Source organism: Coloeus monedula (assembly GCF_965178545.1).
Source record: "Coloeus monedula genome assembly, chromosome: 4".
Classification (NCBI taxonomy): domain Eukaryota; kingdom Metazoa; phylum Chordata; class Aves; order Passeriformes; family Corvidae; genus Coloeus; species Coloeus monedula.
The window spans coordinates 9,532,590-9,545,737 of NC_138784.1; the positions used below are offsets into that span (position 1 = coordinate 9,532,590).

At 52.7% G+C, this 13,148-nt stretch overlaps 1 protein-coding gene across 2 annotated transcripts in view; it reads right to left on the minus strand.

Annotated features, from left to right (window-relative positions):
* Positions 1–10,948, minus strand: part of WNT7B (Wnt family member 7B) — a gene marked incomplete at both ends in the record, with an annotated part of 91,235 nt that extends 80,287 nt beyond the window's left edge. The window contains one exon of one of the 2 annotated variants that reach the window (XM_082281199.1): positions 10,878–10,948. In XM_082281199.1, coding sequence (XP_082137325.1) covers positions 10,878–10,948 — 71 coding nt within the window. Of the gene's footprint in view, positions 1–3,985; positions 4,069–10,877 lie in introns of those variants that run through there. The other variant, XM_082281198.1, reaches the window with a different exon arrangement.
* Between the last annotated feature and the right edge of the window lie 2,200 nt (positions 10,949–13,148).

Sequence of the window (13,148 nt, forward strand, 5' to 3'; positions counted from 1 at the left end):
TCTCCCGCAGTCCTAATCTTTATGGATTAGGCATGACCACTTTCCTGTAGGCATACGAACAATCTGCTTCTAATTCCTTCTAATCTGCTTCCCACAAGTGTGAAGAAGCCCTGTTGTTAAGGATACGGAATTGTAAGGATGTGGAAGAACCAGCAGAACAAATGCAAAACATGCAGAGGATTTTTCTTTCTCTACATTTCCTAACCAAGCAGTGACATCAACTCACCAATATAAATGATTTGTTGTGTTATGGTGTTAGAAAACATATCTGCTTTGGAGATTTGTGCTGCTATTACTACATACACACACTCTCTCTTATGAATTATTCCAAATTACTTTATAGCAAATAACTGAATTAACTGTGGCTATGTGCCAGCAGATAATCCCCGAAATAAACTTCTTAAGAACCGACTCTCACATTGCTGGTGAATGCATCCAGCCCTAAAGAAGATGAACAGTGAAAGGGGAGCACCAATGGAAAATGGATGTGCACCACCTTTAAAAGCAGCTAAATATGTGTATGTGTACAGACATATGCACACTCCCACACGCACTGCAAGAAACAGTGGCAGTGTTCTACATAATCCTGGCATTTAGATATTTATACTAATTACACCAATATTATTTAATGGCAGCCTTATACTTTAAATATTGAATTGGATTACCAAAATATATCCAGCATTAAAATGCATCCGCTATTGGAGCCACAGTCAGTTTTCTTTTTCAGAGAGTCAGACACAATTCTTCTGGTTGTAAAAATGTTCACAGTGCCACAGCAGGCCAAAGGCTACCAGGCAAGCACGCTGAAGAAGATGACTTTATCAGATAGCACACTTACAATATAGAAATCAGTTTTATAAAGGAGTTGGTTCTTTAATTTTGGAAGTAGTTGACTAAAATTTAACTTTCTTCCCAGCTATTGCACACCAGACACTGAGGTGTGGTGCCCGTTTCATTTCATTTCACCATTGCCTTATCCATTCTGAAAACCCCATTTCATGACGATGGGATTTCTCCTTGACAGGTTTTGTCGCAGAATAACAGGGCAGCATCCCATCGCCCCCGGCCTGCATTCCCCGCACCAAGAGTGACTGAGCACGGACACCCCGCACTCCGTTTGCTCGCCCGATGAAACTCGCCCCCTCTATCCCTGAAGGAGCAGCAATGCAGAAGCCAATGAGTCGTTCCCATAGCCAAAAGATGATAGAGATCTCGGGGAAAATTACCATAACCATTGACAGTCCCTGAGAGCTCACTAAATGGCAGCTTGGGAAGCATCCTTCCCTCCGGAGTCCGGAGAGCGAAGGTAGCAGAAACAGACACCGGTAGATAATGCTCCAACAGGCTCTACTATGTTTTAATCTTCAAAAGCTACCATTAGTTAGCCAGAGAAGTATATTTATACACCAGACAAATACCACAAGTTCAATAGGCTGCTCTCCATTAAGCACTGAAATAACTCCTCTTTCTTTTCACTTCCTACAAGGAGTGAGGCGAAGCACCGCAGCCCGCCCAGCTCTCCCGCCGCTGCTCCCGCTCTGCGGGAAGGATTGGGGGGACACAGCGGAGACGGAGCAAGTGTGGCCGGGGGCTGGGGCCAGGGGTGGCGTGGAGGGGAAGCGGGGGGTTCGGGTCCCAGGCACCCTGTCCCCCTTGGCCCCGCGCGCTGCTTTCTCCCCGGGAAAGCAGCCTGCTCCGTCCCTCCGGAGTGATGGATGGAGGGAGGTGCGCGTCGCTTTGGGGCTCCGCTTTGTTGGGTTTCACCTCCTGATCCCTTTCGCTTCTGCTCTGCTGGGCTGCAATAGCCACCTCCGCTGCGGCTCCGCGGGTCCAGCTCCGAGTGACCTGCAGCGGAGGGGATGAACTGGGGACGGCCCAGGGAAAGGCGAGAGAGCATTATTTATCCACCACAACTTCTCATTGTCGCGGGGCAGCGCTCAAAAGATCCCCAAGCAGTTGGCTTTAAATAAAGCAGGCATTGCTTCCCTTGTGTTTCCCCTCAGCAGTCGCCTTAGTATTATTATTATACTTCTATAGCTTTTGCTTTCGGACCTTATAATTATGTCACACAGCAAGGGAAACCGCCAGCATCCCAGCATCTGGTGTGCGGTTGAAAACTTTTGTTTTAAGATTTGAACTATTTATAGAAGGAAAACTTGGTAGGATAGTAATTTCCTACGGTTTTGAGAAAAATATGGCTACACTTATATTAAAAGGGTGTATTTATTTATTTATTACGACTCCTTCCTCCTGTCTAAAAAAGAAAAATAAAACAAACCAACCAACGAAAGATAGCATGGCAAGCTTTTTTACAAACTATCGGTCACCTACGCAGCAGACATATCCCTCCTGTGAACAGAAACAGGCGGCTCTGGCTGAATTGATCTAACGTGCTTCCATAAATCTAAGTGCTTTTAAAAATCGGTGGCCAAGACATGTGCATTTCATTAAGAATTAAGAATGCAGAAATAGGCTTTTAGTTTCTTTTTATGGGTGTGTTTATTCCTACTTTTCTCCCATAGCGGTGGGATATGTTTTTTCCATAGCCCACAGAAAATAGACGGACACACACACAGAGGAACACACGTACTTGTTTATGTGCATGTGCTCCTGTGCACGCTTACAGAGAAAAAACCCCACATACATATTAATCCACATATAGTTCAGGGATAGGACCTCAAATTTGCATCCGTCGGGGCACAAAAAACTGAGGTCGGCATGGGGGTGGGAGAGAAGGGAAATCTATCCGGCCCCGGCAGCCGAGATAAATGCGGGACCGGGGATGCCTAGGTGGGATTCCCCATCACCGACAGAGGTGAACCCCTCTGCCGCAGCCCCGGCAGCCTGGGCAGGCTCCGAACCGCCCCAGAGCTCTCCCGGGCCCGATCCCCGCGTTCCGGCACCGAGACTCTTGCCGTACCCCCGGGACTGGGGAGCTGCTCAAGGGAGGGAGAAGGCTCCCCGATTTTAAACCGGCTCCCTCCGCCGGGTACCTGCCGCCCCTAGCACCCTCCTCTCCGCACGGCTGCCCCGCGGCGCGGTCGGGTCTCCTCCGGAGTGCAGGAGAGCAGAAGCCCTTGACAGTTCCCCGGCAGCCCCTCCGGACTCCGGCTGCAGCCCCGGACGGGCCCGGCTCCCCTCCGGCCGGCGCGGGGACCCCGGCCCACCATCCCCGCTACCCTAACGCGGCGGCCGGCGGGCGCAGAGACCTGCCGGGAGACCTGCAGGAGAGCGACGGCGGACACTCTCTCCACAGCCCGCGCGGACTAGCCCAGCCGCGTCTTATCCACCGCAACGATAGATACAGATACAGATATTTTAAAAAGAGACCGAAATTCCTCGCAGTCCCACCCACCGACTCTCATTTCCCCCACCCCTACCTCCACCCCCTTCCTCGCAAGGAAAAGGTCCTGGAGCCAGCTCTAACTGCGGGACTGGAGATCCCTCCGGAGCGAAAGCAGCCGGCCGACGAGCGCCTCGGGGTTGGGCGCTCGCCGCCGGCTGCGGCAGCCCCGCGCTCCCCGGGATCTCCGCACACAAACAGCCTTCCCCCGACGGGCGCGAAGCAATGCCCATCTCCGGTTTGGCAGGAGGAGGAGTCGGGGTCGGAGTCCCCAGGGGAGACGCCGGCCGCTCCGCTTCCCGTTGCCCCGCCGCCCTCCCAGGTGCGCCGCCCCCGCTGCGGGCACGCCGGGCCCCGGCCTCCCCAGCGGGGCAGCCCCGGGAGTTACCTGGCGGTGCGTCCCTTCCCCCGGCGGGGTCCGACCAGCAGCGCCAGCACCGCCACCAGCACAGCATCTCCTCCTCCTCCTCCTCCGCCGCCACCACCACCACCATCCTCACCACCACGCACCGCACGGAGCTGACGCCCGTGCTGGCTTCTCCCGGCTCCCTCTGCTCGCTCTGCGCATTGCCCCTAGGTAGCTGCTAGCGGGGGCATTGCAAACAGTATTTGAAAAAAAAAAAAAAAATCTGGATCACTTACAGGTAACTCCCACTGGTAAGGATGAGGAAAATCTGAGGGTAATACACTGAGAGTAACACACTGCGAGATGAAAAAAGGATCATGGCTGAATCCCGTTTACACTCTTGAGTTCGCTTCCTTGGTTATTCCTTTCTGGCCCCCCCTGGTCGTAATTCCCCACCCTTTTTGGTGTCAGCTGTGGCTTGAATCTGAGTTGGAATCCAGTCCCTTGGGCTTGGGGGGGCTTTGTCTGTTTGTTTGTTTGTTTGTTTGTATTGTTGTGTGTAGTATTCCCCTGGTGCTAATGCTGCTCCCTGTGCAGAATGTGTGCTGCTGCTGCTGCTGCTGCTCTCGCTGTTGCTGCTGTCTCTGGGCTCCTGCCTGTCATGTCTCAGTGGTTGGAAGTTGTTACAGTGGGTTCTTGTGTTGGAATGAGGATGGTTTAAGGGATTTGGATGGCAGAAAGTGCCTCTCTCTCTCCCTCTCTCTCTCTCTCTGTAACTCTCCTGAGACCCGGGGCTGCCATTGGGCAGTCAGTCACTGCAATCCGCCTATCCGCCTACTTTTTTTCTCTCCCTCTCTTTTTTTTTTTTTTTTTTTTTTTTTTTTTTTTTTTTTTTTTGAGGGGAGGATGACAATGGAAAGACACTGATCTAGCCCGGGCTGCAATGAATCCGTGCTCCCTGGCTGAGCCTTCTCCGTACGCCTCGCCCGTCAAGCGCTCCTTTCGCGCTCCATGGGGCATTTTTAACTCCCCCTCCACTGCTCGGTGGGCTGCGAGCTCCCTGCATCTGCCGTGACACCCTTAGCTCGTCCTGAGAGAGAGCCTGAACGAGCTGGCAGCTCCCAACTCCGCTCTCAGTTAATTGCTTTATCGTGGCCGGTTAGTCCCGGTTCCACCAAAGGGTTACGCCTTCCCTCCAGCCTCGGCGGGGGTTTGGCTGTTGTTGTCCCCCCGATGTTAAAAATTAAGCTTCGATTTCAGGAGCAACGCAAGAAAAAAGGGACGCATATGTAGTCATAGCTTGACTGAGTGAGAAATAAAGACATGCACACTCGTGGCTTCCCGGCGAGATTGGGTTTCGCGTGAGAGCAGGGAAGGAAAGGACTAGCGTGGAACAGCCGCTGTAGGGAGCGAGCGGGGGGCGGCTGCCGGCGGCTCCCGACTCCCCACACCTCTCGCCACTCCCGCAGGAAGAGCTTTCGTCTCCGCTCTTCCCTCTCCTTCTCTCGTTTCCGAGAAGAGACGTTTCCCGGCAGGTTAGTTGCCTCTCCCCCGCCTTCCCCCCGAGCCGAGCGACTCCTGCCCCTTTGGCACCGCCTCGCCCCGCGGCCAAGAGATGCTCGACCCTTCCCGCTCCGGCGGGCGGGAGCCCTTCGCCCCGAGCAGCCCCAGTCGTGCAGGAGACAGTCGCTCTTCCTCTGCATTGTTGGGCGTCTGTCCTTCATTTCGGAAGTGCTGAGAGCGATAGTGCAAAGATGTGCGCTGCAGATACCGGGACTGGAGGCTGAAAACGAACCCCGAAAGAGAAACGGCCACCGAAGACAATTAAACCCAAATGCAGCTGAAATGAGCAACAACCAGGCTCCGAAGTTCCCTCGGTCTGTAAATGTTCGTCTCAGGTTAATTGCCTAATGACTGAAGAAGATGTCTTGGCTAAGAGCTCTACCAAACACCCTGGTAGCAACTCCTCCAGTTAACCAGTCCCAGAACGGGTGCAGCTGTCTCCGCGACACAACGAAATATTCCCTCAGATGGAATGGGAATTGCAGAACTGGTGCAAAAACGTTGTATGCCACTCAATATGCGATGAATATCTTCTCGGGGTTTGGTTGCTTTAACCACTTTCATCTGCAATGTCAGCCCAGACGTTGGGGCAGTCAACATCCTTTGGAGAAACGCTGAGCTCGATTAACAAGAGACGGAAGCTTAAGCCTTTCAACGATTCCAGAACCGTCTTATTTATAATTATTTAGGATTCTAAAATGGTCGTATTTATATTTCTGTAAGTGTGCGTGCGAGTGTATATACAGCAAAAGAGTTAGAGATGTATATCTCCTGCAGTGCCCTTTCTCCTGCTAGACATGGGGCTGGGGCAACTCTGCTAAACGTGAAACCAGGAGAACGAGTAGCCACTTTGAATGTTTTATTTCCAGCATTTGTTCCGCTCCGGATAGGTATTTTAAACGTGCCTCTGCTTTTAAAGATGTACCTGGGAGGAAAAGGGAGGGGGAGAGCGAACTGTAAAAATGCAAAGTAAATGTTGGCACTGGACAATTTCGGACTTGTGCTGGCAAAGTTTGACCCACTCCAGCTGAAACGAAGACGGTTTGCCAATTTCTAATTTTCAGGTCGAAACTGACTTTATCCACAGATGTGTTGTGTAGGGGAAGAAAAGTCGTATAAAGAAACCAAGCCTTGCAGCTTCTCTTCGGGGAGTTAGTTTTGATTCTAAAACCAGGGGCCGGTTATTATGCCAAAAAATTACTGATGATGAATGATGATGATGAGGAGGAGAATGACGATTATGATGATGATGATGAGAATAACCTTGTAAATTCCATCCAAATGGTTTCTATACGTATGTCAGCCGGGGTAGCGAGAACCACATTCATTTTGCTGATTGAAGACGAAAACATTCCCTTCAATAAAACGTCACACCGGAAGAGAGGTGCTGTCGGTAACGTCTAATATGGGCACTTCAGCATCTGTCACTTTTTTTTCCACAAACAGGTGTATTTTGGACAAAATGGGGGCAGAATGACACTGAAATAGTTGCCGACACTACAGGCGGGCAGGCACTAATAAACTATTTGCTTTTTTTTTTTTTTTTTCCCCTGTCATCCATCTATTCCCAGCCGCGGTTCCGTTTTTACCCTAAGCCTGGGGACGGTCCGGAAGAAGGGCACGTCGGAAGCCGGGAAGGTGCGCCAGGCGGGCAACACACCGGGTCCTTTCTGGGAGGAACCGCGCGTTCCTTGTACCTCACCGAGCTCCAAGACCAGTGCCGGAGGAAAGAAGGCAACAATGAGTCTCAGAATAAGCGGTGTCTGGCCGATGGGAGGGCAGGGAAGGCGGTGGCGGCAGCACAACGGCAGGTGCCCGTGGAGGGGCCGCGGAGCGTATGGTCCCGCCGGCGGGACGGCGCCAGGCAGCCCCGGGCCGCGGCCGCACCTTCCGGCGTTCCGGGCATAAATCGCGCGGGTCTCCTCTCGGGGCCTCGCCGGAGCTCCCAGAGCTCCACGTGCTGCCCGCCGCCGAGGCTGAGCTCCGGCCGCTGTCTGCCGAGGGCCGGGGGGACAGGGCCGACCCGGGCGGGCTCCCCGCGGCTGGACAGCCCCGGGGACGGCGAGGACAGCGGGATTTCGTTGGCCTTTACCGAAAACGCCGCAAAGCCAAGGCGAACTTCGACGCAGGAGAGGCGAGTGGGACCGTCTGTCCCGTTCCCCGCCGCAGCGTCCCTGGGAGTCCCGAGAGGGCGCGGCGTGCTCCGGCCCTCCCAGAATGGGCCGGGGTCCCCGACGTCCATAGCTCTGTGCGCCCTCAGCTCGGATGGGCACGGAAGAAGCGTCCCCGCCGCCTCCCAAAGGGGTGCCGACACCTTTCGTTGCTCCCTTGGGCAGCGCCAGCTCCCGCCTCCCGCATCCCTCTAACCGCACCGTGACCTTCTCCCCGCGGGGAAAGGGGATTTTCCCCGCTCCCTTTGGAGCTGCCTGGCTGTCACCCTTCTTTTCCTCCAGAATAAAGAGGAAAAGGGTGGGGTTTTCCTCCAGATCTCTGAGCGGGGTATTGTCCTCGACTCCATCTTTCTGAAAGACACATCACTCATCCCCAGACCTTCCGCTGTGATTTGCATCTGTGGTGCTGCTGTGACTTTTAATTTCTGACGTATTTATTAATTAAACGGTACCCGAATGCTCTGTGATCTTGGCAGGAAATATTTCTGTTTCAGTCCTGCCTGAGGTCAATATTTGATGTGACCTGTTTTCGCGAGGGGTTAAATGGAGTTAGCGGGGCTGCAGATGCTTTACGCTTCAGTGCCTGGAAACGTAATCGACAGAAATATTAAGGGATGCTTCACCTCACGCCTGTTTCTCCAGCAAACTGGGGGACCGGAAATAGACACGGAAACAACGGAAGATCCCCGAGAGGGAGGACTACCTGAGTGGGACCCTGCTCTCTCCTCCTACCTGGAGAAGATAGTGGTTTTTTTGTGGGACCCTGCCATGTCACCCCATGCAACACCCCGGCCCGTCCAACAGTTTCTGTATTGCGTTATTTTCTCTCCCCTCGGTGTCATGTTTGCCACCGAAAGTGGAGCTTTTAGCACGTTTTATTCAGACACGAAGACGTGCTCAGCAGTAAGGAAAAAAAAAGTCAACCTGCCAAGCCTCCCCTCTTTGCCGTGGCTGACACGACAGCTCTCTCCTTCCCCCTGAAAATCAGCCGAATGCCCTGGAAGACAGACTGCGTTTTATCTGCCTTCACACCCGCCCTCACCCCCTCCCCCCTCTTCCAAAGCAAAGAGCTCACCAGAAAAGGCATCATTACACCCAAAGGATATGGTTTCAACAAAATGGTAGTTCCAGTGGCTGATGAAAGAGGAAATAATTGCACCCCACATGCCTAGCCCAGAAGTAGCCCTGGATCTCAGAGCAAATTTCTCTCCTATTGTTCAGAGAAAGTGAAGTATCCTCATCGCCTTACAGGCACGGTGATGGATCTGATAGTTTCCGCAAAGGCTTTTACTGTTCCTGATGTGCGCTCAGTTTCACTTCCAGGCTCAGTCCGACAGCATTCTTGTGATTTTTGCTCTGCGTCCCTTCTAAAATAGCCAAAATCAATTTCGAAAAGAGATCTGCCTTCCAGACTGCAACAAGTGCCCAATCCTCTGTTCCCTTCCGCCGCAGCGAAAGCAATAGCTGTATTATTGCCCTTATTTTGCAAAGCGTTTTCTTCGAGCTCGCCTGCCTCTCTGTGATGGGTGTGCTGTACAAAGTCCTCACACTATTGAAGTAGATAGGGTACCCTGTCATCGCTTCATTTATGGATACACAGCCTCAACAAATTCACTACACTCGCAGCAATCCGAGCCTGGAGGACGACAGAGCCCATCGCTGCCGACCACGGCTACGACAAAGGGCTGCACAGGTACTTGGCCTCGCAAAGGTTAGAGCACTGAAAAGACCTCCTGTCTCCAGCGGTCAGGATTTGGAGCTACCCCCGGGCATGTGCCTCAGCTGGGGCAGGGGCGGACGCGGGGTCCCCACCGGGGCAGGGTAGGGGGCAGCGCGGAGGGCGTCGCCCGTGCCCCTTCCGCATCCGCGCATCCTCCGCGGGTCGCCTGCGGGGCAGCGCCGTGCTCCGCCGGCCACCGCGGCGGCACCTGCGGCAGCAGGGGCGGGGCGAGAGCCGTGCCAAAAATACCTAAGTAAGCAAACACAAAGGGATGCGACCTGGCTGGTGTCTGCCGAACAACCCGCTGGGAACACTGCCGGGACGCAGCCCGCGGGTCTCGCCGGCGCCCTGTAAATGGGACAGCTCTGCCCTTGCTGCCCGCAGCTGCAGGAGCTGGGAGTATACAGAGCCTGCCGCTCCCTTTCTCATCCCCGAGGAGCCCAGATTAATTCCTTCCCCCCGCTGTTTAACCTTAATCCTCGGCTCTGGCGTGCTCCCTCTTGCAGATTCCCTCCCTCTCCTTGCCAGCCCCCTCCTCCCGCCGCTGCCTGGGCTCCTGACACGGGGGACGGGGCTGTTCTCGGCGCGCATCGTGCGCGGAGCAGCGCCCGCGGCGGCGGGTCCCCGCGGGCAGGGCCAGGCCGCTCCTCGCTCCCCGTTGCCCTCTCGCTCCGCTGCTCTGGTCGGGCTCCAGCCTGCTTGTCGCTCCGGGGAACTGTGCCCGTTCTCAAGCCTTTGGGAGCTGCCCTTTGGCTTCCCCGTCCTCTTCCACGTATTGATTTCAAGGTGGGAAGCGAGCGTTTTTGGATTGCAACTCACCTTACGCATTCTTGATCATAAAAAAAAAAATAAAAATCCCGCAGCTATGCAAAGACAGGATCTTTAAAGAGTTTGTAGCTCGACAGGTAAGGACTCGGCTGGGGCTCAGGAATGTGGAAATTCAACTCAAGTCAGCCTACTGCGACGAGCAATATTAATAAGGGCATACAGGCACTGGGGGAGAGGCAGAGGGAAAGAGGGCGAAACTTGGCAACCAAAATAACCGCGTGCTCTCGATTGCGGTGATCAAACACCGAGGAGCAAACAGCGGGCTCCCCGGGAGCCCCCGCCGCACCCTCCAGGGCCCCGGGCCGGTCCCTTCGGCTGAGCCCGCTTGGCTTCCCGGGAGCACCAGAGCAGAGGTAGCCGGACCAGTTGTCAAGTTAATTTCAACACGTCCGTGTGATGGATAGAAACGCAAATTGTGTCTAGGCCTGCATAAACCAAATCCCTGAGCGCAGGTTCAGAGCAGGGATTCCCCTCCTCCCGCCCCTTTCGCCTAATACCTCAGCTCTGCTCTATTGTCCCAGCAGCAGCGCCTGAGTTAACTCTGTCAGGCTGCCTTTTTCTTTTTTTTTCCTTTGTGGGTACTGCAAGCCAGAGATAATATTTAAGTTCGCTTAAGCAGTACAAAATAAAAGGATCCGTCATCACCCGCGACCGGCTCCCTGCAAGCTCGGGGCGAGCAGAGCGCCCCGCCGCCGGGCATGGCCCGGGACCGGAGAGACCCACGGCCGTGCTTCGGGGGGCTGCCGGCGCTCGGACACCCGGGGGGCGGAGAGAGAAATAACCACATCTTTCCTTTTCTTTTCCTTTTTTTTTTTTTTTTTTTTCCCTCCTTTGCAGTATTTTTCTCCCAACTCTGCACTAACGTGACCCAAAAGCCAAGGAGATTTGTCGTGCACAAGGACTTACCCTAATTTGACATAGATGACTCCAAAGCATAGAAACACGTAGAAAATCCACTTCCGAAAGTTTCTGTGCATGATCTAGGAAATGGACTGAGCCATAAAAATCGCACAAAAAGCCGAACTGATCTTGTCGATTAAATCCCAGTCAAGAGCATTGCTGAAGCTACCCAGGAGAAAAGCTGGCCGAGCTGTAAAAAGTCAACTCCGCGCAGATAGGCAGCTCTTCCCAGAGCCATGGTGACCGAAACCGGCTCCGATATTAAAGCTAAAGAGGAAGAAAAAATGGAAAGGGCTGCTCAAAAGGGTAAAACAAAACCCCAAGACAGACAGTCTGAGGGAGAGAATGAGCAAGCACTGATCTTCATCAACTGCCTCATAGAGCCCTGAAGTTCAATCTGTTTTTACTTGTTCTGACTTCCCCAGGTAACACTACGTATCTTGCAATCTATGGCTCCAGGTAGGAGGATCTCTCTCTCTCTTCTCTTCTCTTCTCTCTCTCTCTCTCTCTCTCTCTCCCGCTCTTCCCTCCACCCCGCATGTGTCATATCTTATCTGTGTGTGCGTGTGCGAGTTGTGCGTGTGTTTGTGTTTCAAAAGGCATGTCCTTAAGCCGGAGTGTTGGGGAAAACACATGAAACCTATCCAATAAGGGAAATAAAGGTCTCGTCCTCTCAAACCGAAGCATTTTTTCATTTCCTCTAGTATGGTAACGCGGCTGGATTTGCAATGTACAGACTTCGCAAAAGAAACTGTTAAAACTTTTTTCTCTCTCGCTCTTTTTTTTTTTTTCTCCGCCTTTTTAAACAAACAGAGGCAGGCGTTAATCCCCACTTGCTGCACTTGCTGGCAGCTCCGTATCCTAAAAGGCAACGTGTGTCCAGACCACTTCTTCGGCCATTTGACCCTGCTGGACACAAATGCCTGCCACCAAATTTGATATAATTTTCCGCAGTAAGAAAACATGCTTCCTCCTTTGAGAAACAGATACACTTGGCTTCTAACACCAGTTTAGGATATTCAGTTTGCTGCTCCTAGAGAGATTAATCAGTGAGACAAAACCTCACTTTGTGCTCAGACACTAACAAGGAGCAAGGCTTCATTTTCTTTCTGTTTTTTCTCCTTTCATTTCTTTCTCTCTGTTTTTTCTACTTTTCTTCTTCACTGCTTTCTGAGCTGCTCAGTTTATTCCTGCATTCTGTGGAATTATCTGTTCCAGTCAACTATACAATGTGTGCCTGTCCAGAGGCACAGATCTTGCATGCATACGCACGCTTAAATAGCACTCTGATACAAGTCTGTGGGCTGTAGGGAGTTACACAGATACGGAAAAACTCGTGCACCTCTGCCCTCTCCTACACATACATTCATATACGTGTAGCAACAGTCAGCACAGATGGCTCTAGGCATCTCTCAAAGAGAATCGGCTAAACACACCAGGAAAGGCTGAAAGGAAAGCAGGCAGTGACAAGCAAGCAAAAGAGGCTGAACACAAAACTTCATCATAAAGTATCTATCCTGACGGAGAAAACAGAGGATCTTTTAAAGGCCAGCCAGGCTGCCGTTGTTGAAGAGGTGCAGTGTGAAATCGCAGTTCATGTTTAGACTCCCACAGTAAAGGCTGTCCGCACCTTGCCATCACCCAGCCAGCCCACGAGAACAGAGTCCTCTCCAGGCATCATGCAGAGACCCCAAGCCGGTCCCAGTGAGGGCAAGCGGAAGCGAAGCGGGACAGAGAAGGGCCGTGCTGGGGAAAGGGGGGCTCAGAACGAGTCCCCCAGTAGAGACGAAGGCAGCCGAGATTTCCCACTCCACCGCCAGCTCCGATTCCTCTGCCTGAGGATCGGTTTGGCTCTTTTCTCCCCGCATTCCTCAGTTTTATTCTTTAATAATCAGCGCTCCGGCTTTCGGAGGGAGCCAGCTCTCCTACAGTCCACTCGGCTACACTGTCATCAGTACTCAACTACAAACGATTTGTCCTTAAAAAATGCCGAGGCTTCCCTTCACACTCATTTCCTTGTATTTAAATGTAATTTATTCTATTTTTTTTCCTGATCCAACATAAGGGGTTTTTTGTTCTTCATTACCGCTATTTTTAAAGCAATTTTTGGTAAGATGAGGCCGTGTTTCACAGAATCACAGGAATCCCAGGCACATGGTGTGATTCTTGGGGTTGTCCTGTGCAGGTCCCTGAGTTGGACTTTGAGGATCCTTGTGGGTCCCCTCCAACTCAGAATATTCCGTGACTCTTCGTGATTCTATGTTTCCCCTTTGCCAG